At 45.0% G+C, this 27,989-nt stretch overlaps 1 protein-coding gene and 1 long non-coding RNA gene across 2 annotated transcripts; one reads left to right on the top strand and one right to left on the bottom strand.

The window, feature by feature from the left end:
- Positions 1-1,156: 1,156 nt before the first annotated feature.
- LOC308483056 lies at positions 1,157-4,999 on the bottom strand. Its single transcript, XR_013989570.1, has 2 exons — positions 4,859-4,999; positions 1,157-1,289 (listed from the first exon to the last, which is right to left on the bottom strand). It is a non-coding gene; the product is annotated as an uncharacterized lncRNA (long non-coding RNA).
- On the top strand, positions 1,303-18,238 carry KCNG4 (potassium voltage-gated channel modifier subfamily G member 4). The gene is made up of 3 exons (XM_081016585.1): positions 1,303-1,689; positions 4,597-5,395; positions 15,466-18,238. The coding sequence occupies exons 2-3, from the start codon at positions 4,652-4,654 to the stop codon at positions 16,246-16,248; spliced, it is 1,527 nt and encodes a 508-aa protein (XP_080872711.1). The 5' UTR covers positions 1,303-1,689; positions 4,597-4,651; the 3' UTR covers positions 16,249-18,238.
- The last annotated feature ends 9,751 nt before the right edge of the window (positions 18,239-27,989 follow it).

The raw sequence follows: 27,989 nt of genomic DNA, 5'->3' as shown, positions 1-27,989 counted from the left end.
CCCCCTCTCTATCCTCCATTCATGCAAACAAGAAACACTATCACAGTTCAAGAACAGTCCAGTCAGGCAAAAACTCTTGAGGTTGAAAGCAGATGCAGTGAGGGAGTGTAGTCTGGGAAGACTCCTGAGGGCCAGATGGAGCACCCCGGAGGGCCACATGTAATCCCTGAGCCTGAGATTCCCTACCCATGCACTGGAATGTGACAGAAAGCTGGGAGAGTGGGAAGGATTGTTGGCAGCTACTGCGTGTGTATACACAAAATACACTGTAAGGATATGCCCAGTTGCCATAGGCGACAAGGAATTCCTTAAAGGCAATTGGGCCAACTGTTGCAGGAAGGATGGAGCATTCTGTCCCTCTTCTGCACCTGGCATGGAAACAAAGAAGGCAGCCAGATGGGGGAAGTCCTCTCCACCATATCCAGAACACCAAGCTGTTGCAGAAGCAGCAGATAACGCCATCATTCCTCTGCCAGACTCCAGCAGGCTAGTAATTTTTGTGGGAGATCAAATATATATACAGTATGATCATGTCTTCCACAGGGGTTCTGTTCTGGGGGTGGTGCGAATACGCAAAAATGTGTTTCTGCACCAGGAAAACCCAACACATTAGAGCTATCCACCTTGCCTACAGTTAATTTGTGAGATTTCAAAGAGCCAGCTTTCAACCAAACAAGTTTGAAATTACACAAGTTCATTGCATACATACTATGTGTGATTCATATTAATATTCTAAATCATCCATTGGCTCTGTGTGTATACAAGAGTCTTGATGTAAATGCAGAGTCAGGAACAGCTGTTGTGCAACCCCCTACAAGCTCCATCACTCATGGAGATGTCCCAAACCTTTTGTCAGCAGGTTATTACATAAGGGGAAGGAGCCTTCTTCCCCATAGTGAGATGACTGGCTGGATCCATCACCCTGGCACACACCCACACACCCCGAACCACTATCACAACAGCAAACTTACCCTGTGCACATGCCCTATTAAATCTTATGTGGAATAGTAAAGTGATTTTTTAGAAGCCTGGAACTTTCAGAACTCAACACCTGAAAGGAAGCTGTTTCTGGGGTGTGTGGGGAAACACCCTGAAACAATTCAATTGCTGCCTCCAAAGTCAAAAAACAGGGAGAGAATAAAAACACTGGCAAGTGTTATGGAGAACTGTCTTTGTCAGCATCAATTTATTATTGAGCATTTGTTGGGTCTCTCTGCTTCCACTCCAGCCTGCTGCTGAATTGCTGGTATGCCCTGCAGTCTGCTCTAAGGATGAAGGGCTGGAGGATGCTGGAAAGAGAGAACAAGGGAGAGATTATGTCTAAGCCCTTCCCTCTTCCCTCCCTCCTCCTTCTGTCAGGAGGACCACACTGACAGCCCTCCAGGGAGGAAAAGCGGAGAGAGGGAGAATACAGACTTTGTCTCTCTTTTCAGTTGCCCAAGAAGATTCAGGGATGCCTTCCAAGTCTTTGAAAGGGTCTTTGAGTGAGAGAGTCAGTCTATAAAGGAAAGAGAGAATATCAAGAAGCAAATGCTGGCCAAGAGCAATTTTATTACATCCATGGAACCAGGGCAACAAATGTGCTTTGATGCTTCTCCATCACCCAGGAATGGCAACAATTCCTCGCAATGTGTTCTGCTCTTGCTGCTGGGGAGACAGTTGACCCGGACACAGCCCGTGTTTAGCGCAGTAAGTAACTTTGCGAAACTTCGTTCTGGAATGCTGTCAGCCTGCGCCGGGATGGATGGCAAGCCGGAGGCAGAGAGGAATAAGACTGGAGGGGTTTTGTCCTTACTCCCCATCAGCTCCAAACCTCTACAAAGGGGTTTGCTTCTCAGCATTGTATGTGTAATTGGTTTCGTGCAATGTCTACTTGAAGGGGAGGGGGGACGTGTGTGTATTTAGCAATAATGAGACGGAATTCCAGCGGCAGGCGGTGTCTGTGAAAAGGAGAGGATGAACACCAACCTCAGCCCCACAGTCTGCAATAAGGGGATATTGATATTTGGTCTACCTTACAGGGCTGTTGTAAAGGTTATAAGATAATTTGTGTGAAGAACTCAAATGCATACATCGTTGCTGTTTCAGCTTATGGTGGGGGGACATATGCTAACTTTCAGCTTCCTCCTATGCTTTTCATGATTCACAGCAGCTCACCAACTGTAAAACTTCAGGCTTCTCTGATTTTCTATTTGCTTTTGTTGCATCCATGGTAAAATGTGGAAAGGGCATGTTGTAGCTCAGTGACAGAGCATCTGCTTTGCATGCAGAAGGTCCCATGTTCAATCTCTGGCATCTCCAAGTAGAGCTGCAGTGGGGACCTTCTGGACTGAAATCCTGGAAAGCAGCTGCCAGTCAGTGTCAACAGTACTGAGCTAGATGGACAAATGGTCTGACCCAGTATAGAGGAAGCTTCTGGACTCCCTGTGAATGTGAAATGGAACCAGTCTGTGGATGCTCAAGAGAATCCTGTTAGACACTTTTCAAACCCTTGAGAAGTTATTCACTTATATGTTATTGCCGTTTCTGCTTCTCTCTCTTTTGGGGGTGTGCAAATGTGTATAACTTTAAAACATCATCAACAGAAGAGCAACATTTAGAACTTCCAGCTAAAATGGACAGCCTTTGTAAGCACTGCCGCCTGTTCTCTTAGGACAGACAAACTGCCATCATGTTAATTAATCCCTGAGAGTATCCTAGGTACCGCTGTACTACCTAGAAGGATTTCTTGCTGAAATGCCACCATACAATGAAGTTGATTTGCAGCAGATTCAGGGCAGGCAAAAATAAATCCTGCCCATATAAACATGATTAACTTATGGAATAGGGATCTAGTGAGGTGGGGGAGGGGAAGTGCTTAGATTCATTTTATTTTATTAGGATTAGACAAACTCAGGATGAGTTGGTCAGCCAAAAGCTTTTGGGCTTGATAGTTAAATAGAACTTTCACATCCAGAGGCACCGTGTCTCTGAATACGAAAGGATGAGGACAAGCCAAAGAAGAAGACATCACCTGCATGTCCTGCTGGAGGCATCTGACTGGTCTCTGCTGGAAAGTACAGGATTGTAAAGTTGGAAGGGACCTCAGGGGTCATTTATTCCAACCCCTTGCAATACATGAATCACAACTAAAGAATTCCTGGCAGATGGCCTTCCAGGCAGATGGAAGGAGAGTCTACCACCTTCTAAGGTAGTCTATTCCGTTGTCAAATAGCTCATACCATCAAAAAGGTCATCCTAATGTTTAATCAGACTCTCCTTTCTTGTAATTTGAACCCTTTGGTTCGGGTCCTTCCCTCTAGAGCAGCAGAAGATAAGCTTGCTCCATCTTCCATGGGACAGCCCTTCAGATGTTTGAAGATGGCTATCATATCACCTGTCAGCCTTCTCTCCTCCAGGTTAAACATCCCCAGCTTCCTCAGCCATTCCTCATAAGCCTCGGTTTCCAGACCCTTTGCCATCTTGGTTCTCCTCCACTGCACACATTCCAGCTTGTCTATATCCTGGACCCAGGCAAGACTTTGGGCTTGATCCCAGCAGGGCACTGCAACACTTCTGTTCGCACTACAGGAGTGGCTTCTCCACCAGGGTGTTGTTGAGGAGGACTTCAATATATAAGCAGATTTGAAGGTTATACATCAAGTTTTCCCAGGAATGAGCTTTGATTGAATCCAGTGGCTACCCCTCTTTTTTATTAAAAAAAAAACTAGAATGTGTCAGCAGAAACAGCTAAGGTGTGCCATAAACAAAGGGTGTGGGACCTTTTTCAGCCTGAGGGATGCATTCCCTGCATTCTGAAGGTAGCTTCTGGGCAACCTCCCAAGGGCTACATGCCAGTGGTGGGTGGAGCCAAAGGCAAAAGTGGGTGGAGTAATGGATGTGAAATTTACCTCAGTGCAGAAGGCTAGTTTCTGGACACACCCACATATCCCTCTCTATCCTCCGTCCAGGCAAGTAAGAAGAATTGCCACACTCCAGCCAGACAAAAGCACTTGAGGCTGTAAAGCCAGGCTAGTGAGAGGGTATGGCTCGTGTGTGGTCTGTGGAGAGTCCCGAGGGCCTGATAGAGAGGCCCAGCAGGGCCTGAGATCCCCAATCCCTCCTTGTAAATAAAGGGGTATTTTGTTGTTGGATTTTATTTGTTTGCAAACTGTCCTGGCATTTCTTGTTGAAAAGAAAGCTGGTATTAACATTCCAACAACAACAACTGGTTAGGAGAGACAGATGCTTTTGCTCATGAAGCACATAGCCAAACTGTGGAACTGACTACAACAGGAGGAAAAGATGGCCACTAGCTAGGGTAGTTTTAACAGAAGATTGGACAAATTGGGGCTGCTAGTACAATAGCTATGTTGTGCTTCTGTTGTCGGAGGCAGTATGCCTCTGAATATAAGTTGCTGGAAATCATAGGAGTGGATAGTGCTCTTGTGCTTGGGTCCTGCTTATAAGTTGTTCACAGAAACCTGGGTGAACAGGATGCTGGACTAGATGGGCTATTAGCCTGATCCAGCAGGGCTCTTCTTATGTTATTGTGTTCCTCATCTCACAATGGTCATGATCCTGTCTCTGTTTTCCCTCCCATTTCCACCTCCCTAGCCAGCTTGGCTCTGATGCTGCTTCTGTGCTGGAGCTCCAGTGACAACCCTCAGAGATGCCTATTCTCTCTGGAGGCAGTGACCACGACTACAGCTACAATTCCTGCACGTCCTTGAACCACCTGTTTCCCATCTCAGTGGTCGAGACTCCCCCCGCCAAAGGGGTCCACTACCAACGGGCCCAGAGGATTTACCACCCAGATCGGCTCGGGACAGTCGATCTGAAGAGGGAGATCATGGTCAACGTTGGCGGCATCAAGTACCTGTTGCCCTGGAGCACCTTGGACGAGTTCCCCGCATCCCGGCTGAGCAAGCTGAAGTTCTGCAGCAGCTACGAAGAGATAATCCAGCTGTGTGATGACTACGATGAAGACACCCAAGAGTTTTTCTTCGACCGGAACCCCAACGTTTTTGGGGTGATTGTCAGCTTCCTCGCGGCAGGGAAACTGATGCTCCTCCACGACACCTGTGCCTTGTCCTTTCAGGAGGAGCTGAAGTACTGGGGGATCGAGGAGTCCAACTTGGAGAACTGCTGCTTCCGGAAGCTCTTCCAGAAGGCTGAGGAGCTGGCTGAGATGCGCAGAGAGGAGGAGATGCAGATGAGCAAAGTGACAGCCTGCGTCCTGGAAGAGGAGACCAAATTCGGCCAGTTTATGAGCAAGCTGAGGGACATGGTGGAAAACCCCCGGTCAGGCCTCCCGGGGAAAATCTTTGCTTGCCTCTCCATCCTCTTTGTGGCCACCACAGCGATAAGCCTTTGTGTCAGCACCATGCCGGACTTAAGGGAAGAAGAAGACAGGGTGAGTAAGCCCCTGTTTTGTATTTATGCTCTCCTTCCACTGTCACAGGCAGATGCTGGGAGTTCTTGGGTTTCATAAGTGGGGAAAGTGTCGTTCCACTCAGAAGGATCATAGCTCAGTGGTAGAGTATCGGCTTTGCATGCAGTTTCAATTCTTTCCATTTCCAGGTATGGCAGGGAGAGGCCCCTGCTTGGAACCACAAGAGCTGCTTCTGGCCAGTGTAGGCAGTACTGAGCTATATGGACCAAAGTCGGTTCCTGTGTTCCTACCACCCTGCTTCTGGGCAATGCATAGAACTCCCTCGCACAGAAGGGAGTGATGCCCATCAACTTGGATGGCTTTTAAAGAGGACTGGACAAATTAATGGAGGAATGAAGCTATCAATGGCCACTAGTTTCTATTATGTCTCCATGGACAGAGGGAGTAATGCTTCTGCGTGCCGGTTGCTGGAAACCACAGGATGAGAGTGTGCTCTTGTGTTCAGATCCTGTTTGTGGGTTTCCTGCAGGCATCTGTCTGGCCACTGTGAGAGCAGGATGCTGGACTAGAAGGGCCTTTGGCCTGATCCAGCAGGGCTCTTCTTCTGTTCCTATTACCATAAACATCACTAGTTATATTACATCTGCAGACCTATGTTACATCATGATATTCTGCAACCAACACTGCATGCCTACTTTTGGACTAATTCACTCATGCATTTTCCTCTCTTTTGCTTTTGAGTGTTGTACACTTGTTGCCTATGCACACAGGTTCAACTGTCCCCATGTGTGTATAATGCTGTGTCTGATGAATATGCATATGGATGGGGAGGGGCATTGTGGTAGCATACTCCACTTGCATATAGCTACATATATGGGGGTAGGGGATTTCTCTAGGTGACTGGGTTCCCTGCTTCTTTTTTCACTGAGTCACCTTGGGCCACTCACCAACTCTCACTCTAACCTGCCTTAAAAGGTTGTGAGAAGGTGGGATATAAGTACAAAAACAAGCAAATGAACAAACACAGGTCTCTTGATCCTGGGTCAACACTCTAGCCACTGCACCAGGCTGGTACTCTGCTAATTTTATGTGTTTGCTGTGGTAAAGTACTTCTTGGGAAACTGCTCTATCTGTCAAGAGTGGCTCCTAAGTGTGGAAGTGTGTGTGTGTAGGCAGAATTATGCCCAGCATGAAGACAAATCTAGTTTTTCTAGGGGGTGGGGGAATGAGGTGGTCCAGGGGAGAAATAATCAAATGGTTAATCAATGTATGTTAGAATGAGTGGTTCAACTTTCCCGGATTGGCAACAGGGTTTAATTTGAAATGAAGGTTGCTAGTAAGCTCAGTTCAGAGCAAGCTCAGAAACTGTGAAATGAGAGAGTAACACTTTTGCATATTCTAACTGGCTGGTGGGGAAGGAAATCATTCCTGCCTCTGCTAAACACCTTTTCACAGACACCATTTGAATTGTACAGGAACACAGAATAGAACTACCAAACTTATAAACCACTCCTTGGAGAACAAATCTATATTCACACAACAGTGCCTCTGAGTACGTATAGGGTGCCCTTTCATCACCAATAAATCCGTCAAGCCACTGAGATTGGGCAAGATTCCTTAGACAGGGCTTGTGGATGCCTTAAGCAATTATTGGTTTTGCATTTGATTGTTTGTTTGCAAATACATGTTAAATGGAAAGGAAGCCAGTCCATTCACTAATGGCGATATTGCCTTTTCTTTTTTTTAGAAAACAATCTCGAAAAATGCATGTTCTTTGTACTAAAAGGAATGAAAAAGGCTACAGTTGACTGTCGTTCCCTCCAACTGTATTTATTGTTACATTGATTCTTTTAAAGCCATTAGCATTCACTAATATTTTCTGCAAAAAAGTATTTTTAAAATAAAAAAAACCCTAAGGAAAGCCAATTAAAATTTTGGCACAATCTTTCTTTCTTTCTTACAGAACAGCATATGTTTACTCAGACGTAAGTCCCTTTTTGTTCAGTTAGGGTTGCCAGGCCCAGACATAGCCAGCAATTGGCTGTTGGAAACAACTTTGGGCAAAAAAAAAAAAAAAAAAAAGCTCCACAACAACTTTGCCCCCCTCCCTGAAAACAAAAGCTCAACAACTTTGCCCACAATATGGCAACCCTAGTTCAATGCACCTACTCCCAGGAAAGCATGTTTAGGAATGCAACCTTTGCCTTTTAAAGTGCCAGAATATTCTTTGTAGTTAAATCAGTGTTGTTTTTTCAGTTTGATCCAAAGCACATTTGCTGAGAAGTTAGTATTATGGAGGCTTTCTGGCAGGCTGAGCAAGGAATGCCCACAAGGTTCTCTAAACATACCTATGTGGTGCAGTGGTTTCACTTTGGCACACAAACTTCCACCATGGAGAATCTGTGAAAATCCAGCAGTTGTTGGGCTTCAGCTCCCATCAGCCTGCAACCAGCATGTCCAAGGGGAAGGGATGATGAGAATTGTAGTCCAACAACAACTGGAAGGCCATTAGTTCACTATCCTCACTGTTTCCTAACAAAGAATCTGGTCTCTCTCTTTATCACTTGAGTATTTTGAAATGGACTTTAGTGGTAGTAACAGCAGCAGAGGAGTAGAAGTAATAATAATAAGAATTCTGACCCTCACTATCTGCCTTTAAGGTACCTGGAGAGAGCAATCTTATGAGATACACTGAAGTCATCATTGATGCAAGAATACATTGGTGCAATGTGTATCAAAATAACCACACTGACACCACCACTACCACCAAAACAGTGTTTATAAAGATGTGAACATAAAGATATCTACACCTTCTTCCTACAAGGCATGCAAAATAATATCTGTGTCAAATGCACAAAACTGGTGATAAAGAGAGAGGAGAAAATGAGCTGCCACCTATGCGCGATCACAGTATTGCTGCATCATGTGAATTAATGCAGAATAGTTAATATCCCACTCCCATTGCGCCAACCTGTACTTAAAACCACAGAAAAGCAAATCAGAATCACCTTCCTCAGGTAGCCAGCTGTTCACAAACACTCTCCAACCCCACAAAAGCACAAGACCAGGGCTAGTTAAGAGCAGCCTAAGATGCAACTTTTGGGAAATTTCATGACGCAGAGAAAAGCAACATCACTTCCTAATGTCCTCAGATCAAATAATGGTTGAAGGCAGTGCTGTAGCAGCTGGTTCATAGACACCTTGGAAGCTGCCTTACACCACTGTTCTCTCTAGCACAGCTGGGCCCACACTGACTGGCAGTGACTCTCTAGGGTTTCAGCTAGGGAACTCTCCCAGCTCTAGCAGGAGATGCTGCTAGGGATTGAACCCGGGACCTCCTGCATGCAAAGCAGATGCTCAACCACTGAGCTAAGGTACTGTACTTCACAAAGAACTCTAGAAAGCTGGTTTAAAAACATCCTGCTTCTTTTTGCCAGCCTTCTGTCGCTTTGTGTGTTTGAATCGGAGAATCATAAAAGAACCTCAAGGTCATCGTCTATCCCGTGCTGATGCAGGGAATCCCTTGCTACAAGCCTGCTGGATGGCCTTCCAGCCTCTGATTAAAAACCCGCAAATGAAGGAGAGTCCATCAGCTTTTGAGACAGTTTATTCCACTGTCAAATAGCTCATACTGTCAGGAAGTCCTCCCCCTCTAAAGCTGGAGTGGGGAACATTTTTCAGCACTGCAGTTGCATTCCTTTGTGGGCAACCTTCGGGGGGGGGCATCCTGCAGAGGAGAGCCAAGGCAAAAAGTGGGTAGCCCCGTTCCTGGCATGTGGCCCCTGGAAGGCTGCTCAGAAGGAAATGTGGCCCTTAGGCTGTAAAATGCTGAGCTTCGGTGAACCGGAGGTCTGACTCAGTAAAGCAACTAATCGTGAACTCAATGAGGCTGAAATCTGTGCACTGCTCTAAAGATGAATTATAACACCAAAGAGGCACAGAAATCCTTTGCAAAGCTTTTTCCTAGCATATGATTCAGATCAGCTAGATGCCTAGCTAGCTTGTGACATCCTAGGGACAAATGAGGCATGTCAGTTTATGGCCAATGTATGCTGTTTTGTAGCCCATGTCAGATCAGCCCAAGAGGTGGAAAGCCTCGTGGAACTCAGGCAGACTACTTGTCCAGAGTAAACATGTGTAGGATTAATATCTGCCCATTGTGGTGGGGCTTAGGGATGACTGTCTAAGCAAAAACAAAATAAAGGAGAACATAGCTTCACTGCATATGTCATTAATTTACTTCTCCCCGCTTTTACTATGCATCATGCGGTACAACCAGTACAACTGTTTCCACATTTTAGCGCACTGTGGGAGGTGTGAAACAGAAAAAAGGCTGCTTGATTGCCTGACAAGTCATTCAAAGGGATGCTGCATGCAACTGCACCAATGGCCTGCAATGGAGTTTGGCATTTCTCAGTGAAACTGTGGAGCAGAGGCAGGGAAGGCTGGTTTTCAAAGAACTGGGTGACAATTATCTGTCTGTTACTTGTAATGGTATATCTCTGAATAGCAGAGGCTGGGAAACAGCCTAGGGAAGTGGTTTTCAACCAGTGTGTTGTGGCACCCTGGAGTGCTTTGAATGGTGGTCAGGGGTGCCATGGGCAACATTGGTCTCTGTCCCTCTTTCCTTTCCTCCATCCTCTGATGCAGCCTCTTGCATCTCTGCTTCCTAAAGGCTTGCATAGCTGTTCGTTGCAACAGACCCAGCTACAAGCTCCCCAGGCATTGGGTGTCTCTGGGGCTAGCCAGGGGGTGCTTTCCAGGCCCTTGTGGGGCAGCGTGAGGGAGCACCTGTCTTTGGGTGCGGGGGGGGGGGCAGCTCAGAGACCTGGGATGGCAGCAGCAGCTGCCCAGAGAACACCCAAGGAGAGGGCAGAGGAGAGGAGGCTGAGGAAATACTCCACAAGGGAGGGTGTTCGAAAAGGGATGAGAGACTGCCAGCTCTGCAGGCAAGGGGTGACATAACTGGGCTCCTGAACCCACGGAGGTGCTGCAGAATGACTGTAGCTGGTCAAGGGAACCGGGGACCCAAAAGGCTGAAAACCTCTGACCTAGGGAGTGGCTTTTACCTTCATGTTCTGCTAATGGGCTTATGCAAATTATGTGGTTGCCAGCTGCAGGAAGGACAGTGCTGGACTAGATGGGCTTCTCCTCTGATCTAGCAGGGCTCTTCTTATATTCTTACATGAATTAAGTTCAGTGGCAAGAGCTAAGAAAATGGCTTCACTTGTGCCAGACCTCCCCAGAGCATCAGGACGGAACTTATTTCAAATGTCAGGCCTTAACCCCAGAATGCGTCAAATGAGATGTTAATACACATCACTTTAGGGCTGTGAACTGATTGTTTGTGTGATTCTGTTTGTTGTTTTTTTTAAAAGCTGGTTAATCATATGGTGACTAAGCAATCAAATTTCCATGCTGCATAACAACTTGCACCATCAGATTAAGTTTGCACAGAAGCACAAGTTTCATTGGGTGTGCAGCTTTTCTTTTCAGACTGAGGGAGGGAAGACCCAGAGCTCCTGAACCTAAATCCCCACCACCCACTATTCAGTCTTTTAATTCTCTCCTCACAAAAAAAATAGGTTGTAATAAGGCTGTTTTTCAATGCAAACACATATGCCTTAGGTCTGATTTTTTTCAGGGGTGGTGGTGGGAGGGTTTAAAACTAAGCAAGCTGTCTGCAACATGTCTTCTGCTGTGGAAGCAGCAAATAACTATCTTTTACAAAAGGGAAAAGTGCAAACAAGCACCGAGGATATTTGAGCAGTGCCATGGGTCAATTTGTTGAGCAGGTCAGAATCCCTTTAATCCAGGGGCTTTAGCACTGTGCTTTGCCTCTCCCCCAGCATTCCCACCCACGCATAATATTTCTGGGTTGTTATCCCAAATGCACAGGGTAATTTAAAAATGAGAGAGAAGAGGAATGATTCATCATCATCATCATCACCATCACCACCATAGGAAAATCATCAGAAACAGCACATTACTTTTAAGATCAACACTTATCTTTGATTGTTTGCACTGAAACCGTAGTTGGATTAACTGTAGTACACATAAGTTTCCCTTAATGGGGCAACTAACAAAGAAGGGAGAGGGGAAAATAGCACAGAGGAAATGGTTTAGCACCATCCCTTGGTCCTCTGACTGGAATGCATCCCAAATGAAACAACCAAAGACCCCATTTCACTGCTTATTGGGAGTTGAAATTTGCCACAGCAAGGTTTTAAGAACATAAGCAGAGTCCCGCAGAATCAGACCAAAGACACATCAAGTCCAGTATCGTGGTCTCACAGTGGCCAACCAGATGCCTTAATGGGAAGGACCTGTTCTTATGTTTCTAAACTGCTTTATCGCAAGTCAGACCAATTTGTCCATCTAGATCACTATTAACTACATTGACTGGCAGTGGCTCTCCAGCATGCCTTTACTTTGGTGCATTTAAATGTTCTTCCATCAGTACTTCTGGAGGGGAGGTTCCAAAAAATATCCTCTTGTCAATGTAAATGCCCCTGTGAATCTGGAGAGGTAGAACCAATATATCTGGTTCTTATGTACTGTTCCTTTTATTACAACGTAAGTAAGATTCTTCTGAATCCCTTTTACGGGAGTCCCAGGATGATTGGATGTGTTTTATGCCTTTTTACTCCTTTCAGATCAGAAAGCTTCCACCTCTTCCAGGGTGGCTAAATATTGTGATGCTGCACTGGGGACTAATTTAAGCAAACTTATAATTGTGCTTTCTATATCTGGAATTTTATACCATGACACAGTTACTAATGGTTGTATTGTTATGGCTTCTCTATTTTATTCTGTTTGAGGAATGGTTGAGGGACTTGGATCTTTAGGTGGGATTGGTGCAGGTTCCAGCCTCTGGAGCAGGAGATAATAAGTTTTCTCCATCCTCCATGTGGCAGCCCCTTAGATATTTGAAGATGGCTATCAAATCTCCTCTCAGTCTCCTCTTTAACAGGCTAAACATACTCAGTGCCTTCAACCATTCCTCATAAGGCTTGATTTCCAGACCCTTGATCATTTTGGTTGCCCTTCTCTGTACACATTCCAGCTTGTACATGAGGATGAGACCATAAAATGAATGGAAAGTCGATTTTGCCTCTCTACTATCTTTGGTCACAGATGGTTAAACCATCCAGTCTCATCCTGCTCCTGTAATCACCATTTAGTAACATATTGGCTGGTGCCATGCCAATTCTCCATCAGCCATTATTTTTTTTGGATCTTAGCATGTGCTGCTATTACAAAACCTGTGAAATTCTGGAAGAGCCTTCCAAAACAGTCTTGGTGAACGGGGTTGGGGAGGAAGATACTTGTTAAGTTTCAAAACCAAACCCTTTCTTCCCTGCCTACAAATAACATTTGTTGTATGTTCAGAGGGTAGTTATCAAGGTCAGGAACACATCTGTATTGAGACTGCTGACTACTGTATTGCTCAGGGATTGCATTCCAGGTGAGCATCATTGGGTGCTTGCTGTCAGTGATGTATAGCACTGCTGACCGTCTCGTTGCAGAACTGTGAGCTGAAGTTTCATCCTATTGTTTATCCAAGGATCTCGGGGCAGCGCACATAGTCCTTTGGACTTTAGCCAACAGTCCTGTAAGGTGGACTTGTTACAGTGGTACCTCTGGTTACATACTTAATTCATTCCGGAGGTCCGTTCTTAACCTGAAACTGTTCTTAACCTGAAGCACCACTTTAGCTAATGGGGCCTCCAGCTGCTGCCGCACTGCCGCCACACGATTTCTGCTCTCACTCCGAAGCAAAGTTCTTAACCCGAGGTACTATTTCTGGGTTAGCGGAGTCTGTAACATGAAGCGTATGTAACCTGAAGTGTATGTAACCCGAGGTACCACTGCACTAGTCTTAGAGAGACATTGACTGGTCCATGATCATCTAGCAGGTGTCCTGGTAATGTGGGGATTTGAAGCCAAATCTATCTGGTCTTAGTCAAGCATGCTAGTTGCTACACAACAAGGTCTCTCATGTATCTATAAAATATCTGCTCTTCTGGCCTTACCGCCTTACCTACTTCCTCATATCTCTATCACTGCCGCCACCTAAAAATGCCCACTGAAGAGTGCTCAGAATATTGTTTTTCCTTAAGTGCATCATATATATATATATATATATATATATATATATATGGGCTAGTACCACTTCAAATTCATACCCACACATTCTTTGGAGGAGGCAGTTGTATAATAGTGCTATGCTGAAATCTGTAACACCCATTTCTCAGAGGATTTCATCTATAAAAGAGGCTTCCATTTGTCTGCCTCATTCTCTTAAGTTTCTTTAGAACCTCAAGATGGGCAAGGGTGGTATGTGTGAGTGTGTTTTCTTTCATCCCATTTCTACCCATTTCCCCAGTGCTCTGCACCCTCCCCAGCTTCCCACACTTCCTGATCTGAAAAAGCCCTGTGAAAGGAGCTCCTTTACGATGCCTTCTTGTGGGCTTTGATTGAAAGTGAAGGAACCAGGGAAGATTGCAGAGCAAAAAACCCTGGTGCAATGATTTGTAGAACAAGAGAGAGAGGACGCTCACAGGCACCACCTGACCACCTCAAAAGTAAGGTCAGTGCACATATACACGAACATGAATGCACACACACACAAAGAGAACCCCCCCCTATCCTTGAGAATTTCACCAAAATGTTCTCTCCCCATTGATAATTTCCAAATGCAATTTCTTTTCTCATTAACTTGATGGAGACCAGTGCGGGGGGGGGGGGCTGCAGGAGACATTTTTGGCACACCGCTGTTGAATAACCTTTGCTGTTAAATGGTATGACTGAACAATACCTTCTCAGTGATCCATAAGGAAATGTTAGAATTCTCTCTGAGCATATCCAGATTCATTATTCAATGAAGAGGAGGGATTCAGGGTTGCCCACAAAAGCCTTTGTGGTTAAATGATATTGGCTTATGACCACATATTCAAAGGCCAAAGTGACCTATTGGAGGTACTTAATTTTTTCCATTTCTGTTCTCAAGTTCTCACCTTGGGCAGTTTGATTTAACTAGAGCCTGGGCTTAAATATTCAAACAAAAGCAGCAATGCAGGAAAAGTGACTCAGCAATCCTCATGGCAGCAATGCAGTCAGGGGATTTGAGCAGCTCTCGCTTGTAAGAGGGTTGAGGACAAGGCAGATACAAAATGCCTAAATGGTAGAAGGTTCCTCCCCCACCCGCCTTTCTTCTAGGAAAGGAATTTTCACAAGCCACCTCTTGTTAGAAGCTGGATTCAATGGGTTTGCAACTTCACCCAATTAGCTGGTCAGTTACAAACATTGGTTAGTCACAAAGTGCCTTCCATAAATCATTCAGCCACTTGCACCTTTTGAAAATTATTTCTGTATTACGTGCATGCATCACAACTTCATTGCCTTAAAGACAAGGGCCACATCAGCATCCACAACTAATAGAAATAAAACATCCAATATATATATATATAAAGCGCTGTCAGATTGTGGGTTGTATGAGCAATGGTGGCTACTGAGACTCATAGGAAGTGGCAGGGATCACAGCACATGGGAAGCTGCTGAACTGGTGGCCTAATAAATCTATAATAAATAATAACAAGGTAAAATAGGTTGTTCCTATATCCCTTTTATATGCAGGCATTTTCCCAGAAGGAGAGTCATGTAAAGATCCAAATGTAGCAGATGGCTGGTAGGAGGGTGCGTCATGAGATCAAGAGATGTTTATTATCTGCTCTGAGTCTTGGGAGCCCTGGGAATTGGGGAGCCCTAGGAACTGACATTATATACACATTCCCCTCTAATATAATGCATTTTTGCACACATTGTTGTGTTGAAGAACTGTGCCATAAAATTCAGAGAAGTGTGAATTTCAAAGGATATCTATGTTTTCTGGGTTGCACATTGGTTCAAGAAATGTGAATGAGATAGCTTCTCATTAAAATGCAAACAAAACTTCTCCCTCATCACTAGGACTGGGTAACACACACGGTGTACATTACAGCCTCTGTTGTATTTTTCTGATTTATTTGTTTTAATGGAGAGAGACGTCCATTCATTCTGACCTCTTTCTTGTCCCCTTCCGTATGCAGGGCGAATGTTCCCAAAAGTGCTATTACATCTTCATCATTGAGACCATCTGCGTGGCTTGGTTCTCCCTGGAGTTCTGCCTCCGATTCATCCAGGCCAAGAGCAAATGTCAGTTTTTCAAAGGTCCTCTGAACATCATCGACTTCTTGGCCATCTCCCCATATTATGCATCCCTCATTGTGCTGGATGACGAGTCCACTGAGAAAGACAGCAGGCCGAGCGGGAGCTCGTACCTCGAGAAGGTGGGCTTGGTGCTACGGGTCTTACGTGCCTTGAGGATACTGTATGTCATGCGCCTTGCTAGGCACTCTTTGGGATTGCAGACTTTGGGCCTCACCGTCCGGAGGAGCGCAAGAGAGTTTGGCCTGCTCTTGCTCTTCCTGTGTGTAGCCGTCACCCTCTTTTCCCCCCTGGTCTACCTTGCAGAGAACGAATCTGGGAAGATCCTGGAGTTTACCAGCATCCCTGCCTCTTACTGGTGGGCTATCATCTCCATGACAACAGTGGGCTATGGGGACATGGTACCCAGGAGCGTCCCGGGCCAGATGGTTGCCCTAAGCAGCATCCTGAGTGGGATACTCATTATGGCTTTCCCAGCCACCTCCATATTCCACACATTCTCCCACTCCTACTCCGAGCTGAGGAGGGAGCATGAGCGGCTACAGTCCCGAATCATGAGGCTAAAGAACGCCAACACTTCTGGTGAGAGTGACACACTGAACGAGAGTGAAAGCTTCACTACGGATGCAACTGGCTCACCCATCAAGTACATCTACAAAGGATAATGAACATCCTGCTGCAAAATAATAATAATAATCTGTGTACTGTAATGCACAAAGCAAAGCAGTTAGCCCAAGGCTTGCAATTCGCCATTTTCAAATGCAATTGCTTCTGCAAAGTCTGCCCGGGTGAAGCTTAAAGCACATTGCTGAGAACAGTAACAAACAATGCTCAGGCAGTGCCAGCAATAGCAGGGAGGGCCTGGGGTACTAAAGAGTGCTGATGATGTTAGGAGCCCCACGTAGGAGTCTGGTTTACAGGCTGAGCGAGACATACACCAAGCTGTGGCCCTAGACTAGATCAGAGGTGGGAAACCATTTTTCAGCCCAAGGGCCATGTTGCTTCATAGGAGGCCTCCTGGAGGCCACATGCCAGGGGTGGGCGGGGCCAGGGCAAAAAGTGGGTGGAGACAGAGACAAAGGTGAACAGGGCCAGGTGCAATAGTGGACGGAACAACAGTTGTGTGACTTTTTGCCTCTGTACAATAGGCTGTGATCCAATCATGCAAAAGCCAAAGGTTTCTACATGTGCACATCTATACCAGGAGAAACTAGAGGCTTTATCAAAGTTAAACGGCATAATTTGGCCAGGTAAAAGCACTTCAGGGGTGTGTGGAGCAGGGTTGGTGTGGAGTGTGTGAGGGACAGAGAGGGGAGCATTTTGAGAGCCAGATAGAGAGTTATCCCCTAGGATAGGTGGTGATGCATCTTTTCACCAGGTATAAGCATGAGACAACTAACCCATCATGAAGGCTAGCTGAGCAAGACGGCACTCTTCATGAAAGGCTTCCTTACATTAAGGGAGAACGATAATGAGCAAACCAAATGAACAAGACCCTGGAATGCCTTGAAAGACTTTTTGGATATTGACTTTTGACCTTTCCCTGCAAACCAGAGATTGTGTTTCATGTTTAAAATGAGTGCACAGCATCACACAGATCTCACCTTCCCAAAAATAAGTTTGCACATTATCAGAGTTTCCAGTCTCAAGAGTTGCAAAGTCCAGTAATCAAGGCAAGTGGAAACATCATGCCAACCAAATAGACATGGAGGAAAAGACACTCCATTGCTAGGTTAGCACATGAGGTACCATTTGTATCGCAGGATAGGCAGCCCACAGAGCAATAAAAGTAAGCTATCCTGACCCACTTTGCTGGGAGTAAGCCCCATTTAACGGAATGGGACTTACTCCTGAGTGGACACATGCAGGATAGCACTGTAAAGAGACTGAACACATGCAGTTAGAACTGGAGTGGTGAACATAGCCCAGAAGCCACATTCTCTGGTGGGCAGCCATCTGGGGGCCACATGCCATAGGTGGGTGGGGCCAGGTGCAAAAGAAAGCATAAGCATAAATGGAAATTTTGACTTGGTATAGCAGGCTAGTTTTTACACACACATGTGCACCCCTCCATCCAGGCAATTGGGAAGCATGTTCAGAATTCAAGGATACATTCTGGCTAGGCAAACACTCTCAAGGAGAGTGCAAAACAGGGGCTGTAGGGAGTTGTTGTTAGGGAGGGGTGTTTGACCTGGGAAGAATACCAAGGGCTAGACAGAGTGGGGTGGTGCAATTGACTCCCAGGCCTGAGATTTCCCATCCATGAGTCCGAGAGAGGTTACATAAGAATGCAAGACAGATCCTGTTGGATCATACCAAAGGCCTATCCAGTCTTGCATTCTGTTACTCAGTGTGGACCACCAGAGAAGCCCAGAAGCCATCTCCTTTTCCTGCTCTCATACCCCAATTGTTCTTTGGTGGCATACTAACTGGAGAGTCTATCGCGGCTAACACCCTCTGATTGATAGCTTAGTCTCCAATAATTTGTCCAATTGCCCATAAATTAATGGCATACCATGTGAAGAAGTCCTTTCTTGATCCTGTCCTGAACCTGCTGCCAATCAACATCATTGGCTGAACCAAATTCCATTTTTTATGAAAGGCCAGTCCTTCCATTAGGCAGAATGAGGCGGCCACCTGAAGCAGCTGATTTTGGCTGTCAGGGAAGGGCAGCAAATGATTAGTTGTTTCATTTGTTTTATTAGTGCCAGGAAAGGGAGAGGAGCTTGTAGGATTTCCTGCCTCAAATGCCAAAATAACTTGGCTAGCCTTGGGTACTATGCGCCTTGACTTAATGTCTTGATCCAGTCCTGGGGAGAGGGAGAAAAATTTACACTGCACCAGGCACCAATTTGTTAATTTTACCAGCAGTCACTCTGGTTAAGAGGGCTTTACAGAGAACTTATATCCAAGAGCTAGATCAGGCACCAATCATATGATGATGCCTGCTTTATTGCAAGTCAAATCATTGTTCCATCTAGTCCAGTCATGTCTTCATTGATAGAGGCATCCCTACCATTAGGCTGAAGGAGGTAGCTGCTCAGGTGGCATAAATGTTGAAGGATAGAGTTGTGTGCTACATGTCTTGCACTGCAGTTCACAGCAAGCCTACTGCTGTGGTGGGTGCTGTCCAGTCATCAGTGCTGAAATAGGATTCAGCTACCAGTCTAGTTGGCTTTGTAACATGGACTTGAGCCTTGGAGGACTGCTTTCTTGCCATTCATCTCAGATGGCAAAATGTATTGGGTCAGCCCTGGCTCTGACTGGCAGAGGATTTCCAAGGTCAGCCCAGCTTCCTACAATCCTTTAACTAAACGGTAGTCAACCTTTTTATACCAACCGCCCACTAATGCGTCTTTCTTGATGGTAAAATTTCTTTACCACCCACCAGTGCTCGATGGAAGGAGGATTCAGCTTGTGCCATAGAACCCCCAGCTTGTGCCATAGAACCCCACCTAGAATCCTGAAACACCCACTAGTGGGTAGTAGGGACCAGGTTGACAACCCCTGCTTTAACTAATGATACTAGAGACTGAAGCTGAATGCAACGCTTGTGTTCTACAACTCTTGTGTCATCTACAAAGCCCCAGAAAGCCCAGGAGGAGAAGGCAGGAAATCTTTACAGCAGATATAGGGATACCCGTGGCCCTGGGAAAGTGGTCACAGTTCAAGGGCAAATATCTTGACTTATATACAGAAGGTCCCAGGTTTAGTCCCTGGCATCTTCAAGTAGGGCTAGGGGAGACCTCTAAGCCTGAAATCCTCTGCCACTCAGTGTAGACAAAACTGAGCTAAGATGGGCCATTGGACTGACTTGGGATATGGCAACTTCCTGGGTATATCTTTGTAGGCAGATATTGTTGAACACCAACTCTCACTCACCCCAGCCAGCATGGCCAATGGGCATGCATGTTGTTGCCCAACAGCCCCTGGAGGACCACAGGCTCCCCTTCCTGGCTTTACAGTTCCTCAGCTCTTGACTCTGATAGTTGGCAGTTGACATCTCAGTTGATTCCAGTTCCATTGTTGATGGCGCAAGAGTCCTGCCCAAGCCCAATGAAGGGCATGCGTGCAGCAGGAGCATTTGGCGGATGGCACCCTAAGCCCTCCGCCAACTTTCACATCATGCTGATTAAATGAGTGACAAACTACAACAAGGCCCCCATTTTGGGAGAGACAGAAAGGGGCAGCCGTGAGACACTTTTGCTTATTTCAGCTGTACAGGCTCTTTGTAGTTGCCTCTGACTTTCCAATGCCCTTTACAGCCATCCATGACATCAAAGCACTGGAACAGGTTCACATAGAACTTATATATCTTGGCCATTTATAAAATGCTGAGCACTGAACATATCAAAGAGCTCTCGATGATGCATTTCTGCATCCTTGAAGCCAAAGGCACAAAACACCCATATGCGGAAGCTTTTAAACCTCCCGCAGTCAACTGATCTGTATCTGTACAAGGACTGCACCACAAATGACTTGCTTAGCACTCGGGTTTAAGGAAGAAAATAATAGAGAGCACTTTGACATGCAGCCTGCCCTCCGTAAACTTTTCACACTAGCAAACAATTTTTCTTACATATAATTTGTTGAGATAATGAAGAAAGAATTTTAAAAAGAAATGTCTTGTTTATCTGAACTGTGATAACATCTTGCATTGTAAAGGAAGTATTTTGTAAAGGAAATAAATGTCCCAGATGAAGGCTTTTCAATAATATTAACATTTCGTACCATGCTTTCAATTGTTTGAAGTGTTCCACCTGCATTTTCTTCTTAGAATCTTTGCAGCAACTCCATAACAGAGGTTTGGGGAAACTGATGCCCTCCAGATGTTACTGGACTCCAATTCCCATCAGCCTCTGCCAGTATGGCTAATGGCCAGAGATGATGGGAGTTCTAGTACAACGATTTCTGGAGAGGCACAGGTTTCCCAGCTCTGCTGTAAAAGTAAGTGTCGCCATACTGCAGACGGGGGGAATAAGGCAGAGAGTGACTTATCTAAGACCTCTTCCCTGGGAAATGATGCATCTTGTCTCCAAAGCACACTCATGTACAGTGCGTGAACATCAAGGTGGTAGGCAGCACACAGCCTGCCATTTCACATGTTGTTTGAATCTCTTCTTTCTTTTCTTTTTTGATAACAGATTGTTGAGCCATTTTGTTTTTCTGGCATATCTTTAATCAAAAGAACAAACAGCCTCTTGGCTTTTAAGCTAGCAAAGAGAGCAGGCTACTGCAGAGGAAATGAACACAGCGACTTCAGCAATGAGTAAGGGTGTGGGGGTTTCAGCCAGTCTCCTTGGCATGGAAACAGGAGTGTTACACAAGTGGGTCTCTATTTTCATCTGTGATGTGTTGGAGTCTGTTGACTCGCTCATAGTAATGCAGTCCCATCTCATGATGAAGAAGATACATACTCACTCTCCAAATGCTTTCCCCCCTGCAATCCAGCCTTCTTTTTCTGTCAGCTGAGAAGCACTGGGGGAAATAATGGTGAGTGGATCGTAGGAGGCTGTGAAGGCCACCAACTTGGATAGCTTTGAAAAAGGATTAGATGAATTAATGGAGAAGAAGGCTATCAGTGGCTACTAGCCATAATGACTATGCTCTGCCTTTCACAGTTGGAGGCAGTAATGCTTCTGAATACTACTTGCTGGAAATCACAGGAGGGGAGAGTGCTCTTGTGCTCAAGTCCTGCTTGTGAGTTTCCCACAGGCATCCTGTTGGCCACTTTAAGAACAGGATGCTGGAGGAGATGGGACACTGCCCTGATCCAGCTGGGCTCTTCTTAGGTTCTTATCACTTACTGAAAATGTGCAGCAGTTACGTAAATTAAAGAAAATGTGCAAGTTAATTGCACACATCCAATCAATATGGCATGTAGTTTGCCCCTATTTATCATGACCAACAAGAAATAAGCATGAATGGTGTCAGAAGGAAAATATCTCAATGGGGCTAAAGCATTGTACTAGAGTTTCTGGCTTCTTTTCAATAGGTTGATTCCATCAGCCTCCATTTGGTGAGTTCAGACTGTGCTCTGGTGCTTCTTTTCTTAGATTCCCTCTTTCATGCTGTTTCCCCTTTCTTCTTCCAGAAAGAAGCAATATGTTGAAAGGAACATTTAGTTCTTCTTGTGTAATTTAATTCTGCCTGGTACAGGCAGTTATCGTTGGCAGATATTGGATCGGCCAAGTACCACTGCTCACATAATTTCATGACCATATTTAATTAAAAGAGCAGTTTAGGTGCCTGGCAAGCAGCCTCACTTAGCTTAAAGGCACTTTTTGTTGCATCAACTTCAGGGATGCTTTCCCCATATTTTTTAAGCCAATGAAGTTCTCCCAAAAGTCTCTACAACATCTTAAATTGGAGAGTGGGAACAGAGTTGACTTAAACAACTTTGATCCTGCATGCCTCAAAGTCTACCTTATCTCCTGGGTTTGGCCTGAAAGCACTGACAAAATGCCAATGCAATGTAGCGGTTGGAAACCTCTGGCCTGAGGATGTAAATAGACCTAATCTGGCCCATAATGTCATTTCCTCCAAATCACACCTACCTGCTGCGCATTTGATGTAATATATGATGCCAAGTGCAATGCAGGTAAAGATGCAACTCCCTGTCGAAAAGTAGGGTTTTCAGGTGCTGTTGATCAGTTGATTGGCAGTGTCTGGTTTTTGCATGTGCAGTTTGATTTTAACTGTATGGGTAATGGTAGCAGGAATGATTGGTGGTGGCAGGGCTGATCGGTAGCAGGGCTGATCAGCTGTTCAGTGACACTTGCAAACCCTGCTTTTGGAAGGGAGCCATTGTTTGCTGATTGCACCTGCACATTCCTTAGCCTTTGCCTGCCACTCCTGCACCATCTCAGTCTGAGGGAGTGGCTCTTAGATCATCCTCAGTCTCTGTGGATGAGTCCCCTGTGGCTTCTCCTGCTCTACAACCACAGAGGAACACACATATGCAGAACTGGCTACAGACTCTTTAAAGGCAGCAGTTCCAGGGTGTACAGCCAATAGGTATGGTCAATATCTGAGGCAGCAGGAACCACTGGGAGCTGACCATGGTTTTGATTTGCCTATTCTTGCCTTAAGAGACTCTTGTAACTGCTACCACTTCCCCAGCAAAGTCCCAGCACAACATGATACTCAATTCAATAAAGCTTTGCTTTAGCCCTGTGCAGTTGCTATAATCAATGTGTGTGGTGGTGGTGGGGGTCATCATCTGACTGTGCTCCCCACCCCTTTGTAATGTCCAGTATCTGCAAATTGGTTGTCCAGTAGCACCTTAAAGGTAAATGGACCCCTGACCATTAGGTCCAGTCGCAGACGACTCTGGGGTTGCGGCGCTCATCTCGCTTTATTGGCCGAGGGAGCCAGCGTACAGCTTCCGGGTCATGTGGCCAGCATGACTAAGCCGCTTCTGGTGAACCAGAGCAGCACACAGAAACACCGTTTATCTTCCCGCTGGAACGGTACCTATTTATCTACTTGCACTTTGACGTGCTTTCAAACTGCTAGGTTGGCAGGAGCAGGGACTGAGCAACGGGAGCTCACCCTGTTGTGGGGATTCGAACCACCAACCTTCTGATCGGCAAGCCCTAGGCTCTGTGGTTTAACCCACGTCCCTTAGCACCTTAGAGACCAACTAAGTTTGTTCTGGGTATAAGCTTTTGTGTGCATGCACATTTCTTCAGATACACCCAGAACAAACTTAGTTGGTCTCTAAGGTACTACTGGACAATTTTTTCATTTATTTCGACTGCGTCAGACCAACACCGCTACCTACCTGAATGCAAATTGATTATAATATCAATAAAGGAGTGGAACCTATGGGTGTCCGTTCCAATAAATGAAGAGTGGAATTGCATAATCTATTTACCACAGATCTTGCGGTGCACAAATCTTACAATTTCTACCTACACATATTAGGAGCAGTGTAGACATCTTTCGTGCTTGAACATTGAGGACACTGAAGAGCTCTCATTGATTATTTTATAACATCTGCTCAGACCTTGGAACTAATTATTTGACCCAACTCTCTACAAAGATTCTTTAATAGTAGGCAAATCTATGGCCAACTGAATACAATCGATGCAGAGACTCTAGTATGGATAAATTATGATACCTACTTCACAAGTATAAGTATTGAAATTAAAAGGATGACAGCTAATTTCAGAGCTAGATAAGGTGCAGTTGATAGGACATTACTGCAGACTAGAGGAGATTGAGTGAAGAGGAGGAGGTGCGAGACTGAATGAAACGTCCTTGATGACAGAGTAAAAAACTTTTGACTGCATTTCTGAACAGGATTGTTATCCCATGACTAATGTAGCAAAATCCAGCCTCTTGAAAGGCGCAGTGAAGCATTGCCAAGTTGTAAAACTGGCCAATATATAGTGCTGGATTGAGCTACCTCATTTAAAGTTGGGGAAGAAAGAACGAAAGGCAAATCAGCTTTAAATTGTCTCCCAAAGGAACCAGAGCATCACCCGGGCTTGCTATTAAGCATACCTGCCTTGAATCATGGAGGTTTCAGAGCAATAGCATTTTTACAGTAGCAGCTATCAGGCTGGTAATGTGCTACTAGTGCTGTATACCCTATGGTATCTATTTTATTCTGTATCCCCCCCCCCCAAAAAAAATCTAGAGCCCTGTGGCTGTATCTGCATATAATTTGTTGCATTCTCCCCAACCTGCCTCTCCTCATTATATTTTGCTCTTCCCTAGTGCAAACAGCATAGAGGAACCAGTATCTAGATCACGAATTGTAGCTTGTTCCTTCCTAACAAGCCACAGTCAATGAGAAATTACTAGCCACAATGACTATGTTTTACCTCCTCTGTTGGAGGCAGAAAGCCAGCTGCTGGGAAAAACAAGCAACTTACACTCAGGTCCTTTGTTCCTACATAAGCCTCAAAATGCAAAGTCTATCTTCAGGTGGTTAGTTTACTGTTTACTATGATAGTTTACTAGACCTGCCAAGATAGGTTGCTTAGCAGAATGTGGGGGAAGCCTGTGGCTTGGTGGCAGAGCATCTGCTTTGCATGCAGAAGGTCCCAGGTTTAATCTCCAGCATCTCCAGGTAGGGCTAGGAAAGACTCCCTGTCTGAAACCATGGAGAATAGCTGCCAGTCAGTGTAGGCAACACTGAGCTAGATGGATCAGCAATCTGACTCAGAATAGGGCAGCTCCTTATGTTCATAAATGCAGTATTAAATTTATTTATTTATTTTTATTCATATTGAATTTGCATATCACCCTTCATCTGAAGATCACAGAGCAGTTTGCAACATAAAAATACAAAATGGGAATACAAAATACACAACTATGTCCTGTACAATAGATGAGATACTGTGTTTTTTTCAGTAGGGGGAAATATCTCTTTGAAAGTAGGAAAATTAAACAAAACCATATCCTGCAAAACTCCTAGAGAAGTGGGTCAGGAGGAAATTCATGCACGCTGCTGCCAATCTAAGCCTCAGGAGAAGGAAAGGGGAAGGTCAGAATTTAATCCCCCAAATTCCTGAGTTTTAAAGTAGCCTGAAATCCTAGATAATGAAATCAATTGAGCTTTTGATTTTTATCTCGGTATTTTATATTTCCCTGATGGTAAACTGTTTGCTTTTGTTCTGACTCAAAAGTTCAGTTAGTGCAGCCTGGCAGAACCTGACTGGGATGAAATTATTGTGTAGGAATTCCCATGGCCTGATCCAGCTTTCCCCAACCTGGCGCCCTCCATATACAAATCTCAAAAGAAAATCCCCCCTGCCTTAAAGGATAGGTGTAATATCTTACTGCCACAAAAGTGCTGTGTACACACAAGAATGCTTTGAATTAATACCATGAAAATATTGCTACATGCTGCCCCAAACTCTGAGCAGCGAGGGACTCCAGAGGTTCCACATGCTTGCTCAGAGTTTGATTTTCTTGGAATGGAGGTCAGCAGAGACTGTGCTCTCTTTAGGATATGTGGTTTTTATTTATACCGATATATAATCTGAACACAGAATGGAGGGGCTCACAGCATTAACACACTGAAAGATCATGCTTCTCCGTGAGTCACAACCTTGGACCCAGCACAGAGCAATGCATGTCTCTGTGTCCTGCTCCACCTAAGAACATAATAGGAGCCTACTGGATAAGGCCAATGGCCCATCGACTCCAGCATTCTGTTCTTGAAGTGGCCAAGGAGATGCATGTGGGAACCTCATAAGCAGGACCTGAGCACAAGAGCCCTCTCCCCTCTTGTGGTTTCAGACAACTGGCATTCAGAAGCATTTCTTCCTCCAACTGTGGAGGCAGAGCATGTCAGTCATTGCTGGTAGCCACTGATAGTCCTCTCCTCCATGAAGTTGTCTAATTCTCTCTTAAAGCCAACCCAGTTGGTGGCCATCATTGCCTCCTGTGGGAGAGAGTTCCATAGTTTTAACTATGCACTGCATGAAGAAGTATCTGTCCTGAATCTTCCAACATTGGATGTCCACGAGTTCTCAGCTTGTTTTCTACTCAGCTCACAACAACTAAATTCCTATTGTTCTCACCACGTGGCTGTTAGGTGAGGGAGGAAGGCCCATCCATTTGTCCGGAGGGCAACATCAGTTAGTTGTAGGCTCTTGCAGCCTGGCCCGTTCTTTTAGGATACTGATGAAGGCATTTAAGAATTCTCCATCAGCTTTCAATCCCTATTGGGTACAGGATCTCAAGAATTGGAAGGGACTCAGGGAATCATCCAGAGTGACCTCCCCCCACCCCCCAACCAAGGAGCTTGACACTGGCTGCACTGTTGAAAACTGACTTGCCTTCTGAATATATCTTACCCTATTGCCTACCCTGCCCATTCAACATCTATAAAAACATGGATGAAATCTGCCCTTCCAATGGTACATCTGCAATATGAAAATGATATTTACTTAGTGGGGGGCACCTGAGCAGGACAGTGAAATTGAGGATCTTTCCCATTTAGCTAGATTGCAAAACCAAGACTTTACTGATTTTTTTCCTTTTTCCTTTTACTATTTCTCTCTTAATGAGAAGCAAAGAACAGTGTCCTACTTTTTTGTGCAGATTATGCCGATTTTAATCTTCCAATCATCTGAAAAACTGAATCAGTGCATTCCTAATAACAGCACATAAGCTAATCTCTATGGAAAGCATAGTCATTCAGCCAGGAACAAAACAAACAAACAGAAAATATTTTCCAGGTTGTATAGCAAGGGTTTAAAGCCAATATTAAATTCTTGCTGCTGTTCTCTTCTCCAATCTATTGGTGTGCAGTCAACTTTTTGATGTACATTTCTATATTGTGGCTGTACCATTGCAAGGGCCCCCATTCACCTAACCACAAGATAGCTACTATTCTTATGCCACAATGACAAATTTAGATTTTTCAAGGTTTTCCATTACTGGGTTTATGAAATCCTGGCAGAGTTTAGGTAGTTTTATCCAAATACAAGCTGGGCCCATGGGTAAATCCCAAATGGAGAAGTAGGAACTAATTTGTTTTTCTAGATAAAATGAGATACTCTGTACATTTCTGAGAAGTTTTTTCAGTCTTGATTTTTCAGAACATAGGTGGGAGATTTAATACTCTAAGACCGCTTGGTATACGGCATGCATTCCAGCTGCTTCCTGCAGCTGTTAATCTAACATTTACTAGCATTCTTCACTGGTAGTTATCCATGTAACAACACCCCTGGTGATTGTAAATAGTGATTTTTTTTTTTATGGAGGAAGGTGGAAATGCAAACTACTTTTGTTGTTCTTCCAAGGAACAATAGTTTGCCTCCAACAGGCAATGTGAGCCAACAATCATGACTCTTCAGTAAGGCTCTTAATGGATATGGTTGCTTTAGGCCTGGGCCTTGCAGGCAACCCTAGCTCAGGAGTAGCATCTGCATCTAAATCAGACATTGTATGTGAGCGACAGGACAAAAGCAGTGCCCTTGTAAATGCAGACTAGGAAGATTGGGCAGAGCCAGTTTTGTGTAGTGGTTATAGAATGTGGGACTCGGACCTGGGAGACCAGGATTGAAATCCACACTCAGCCATGGAACTCACTGGGTGGCCTTAGGCCAGTCACTGCCTCTCAGCCTAACCTACCCACAGGTTTGTTGGGAGGACAAATAGGGGAGGAGGTAAACTATGTACGCTGCCTTGAGTTCATTGGAGGAAAGGTGGGGTATAAATGCAGTTAAATAAATGAGGGTAAGGCCAGCAAAGATTCTCTCCCCCCCCCCAGTTGATGATGTTTTTGGGCTCAAAATGTTCAGGATATGGGCCATCCCAGCAGTTTAAGCTACATGGCATAGCATCCTCACTTCCTTCTGTAGGCACATTCAGCTGCAACCTATACTCAACATCTGTACGATATGTTGTTCCGAAGCGCCATACTTTCCCACTGAGACCA

The sequence above is a fragment of the Podarcis pityusensis genome, assembly GCF_964106645.2.
Source record: "Podarcis pityusensis genome assembly, chromosome: 8".
Classification (NCBI taxonomy): domain Eukaryota; kingdom Metazoa; phylum Chordata; class Lepidosauria; order Squamata; family Lacertidae; genus Podarcis; species Podarcis pityusensis.
Note: the sequence above shows the minus strand (reverse complement) of the source record. Positions and strands in the feature narration are given on the sequence as shown.

Coding starts and splice junctions, on each gene's coding strand:
- KCNG4 (XM_081016585.1), top strand. CDS start 4,652: ATGCCTATTCTCTCTGGAGGCAGTGACCACGACTACAGCTACAATTCC. Junction 5,396..15,465: donor TAAGGGAAGAAGAAGACAGG/GTGAGTAAGCCC, acceptor TTCCGTATGCAG/GGCGAATGTTCCCAAAAGTG.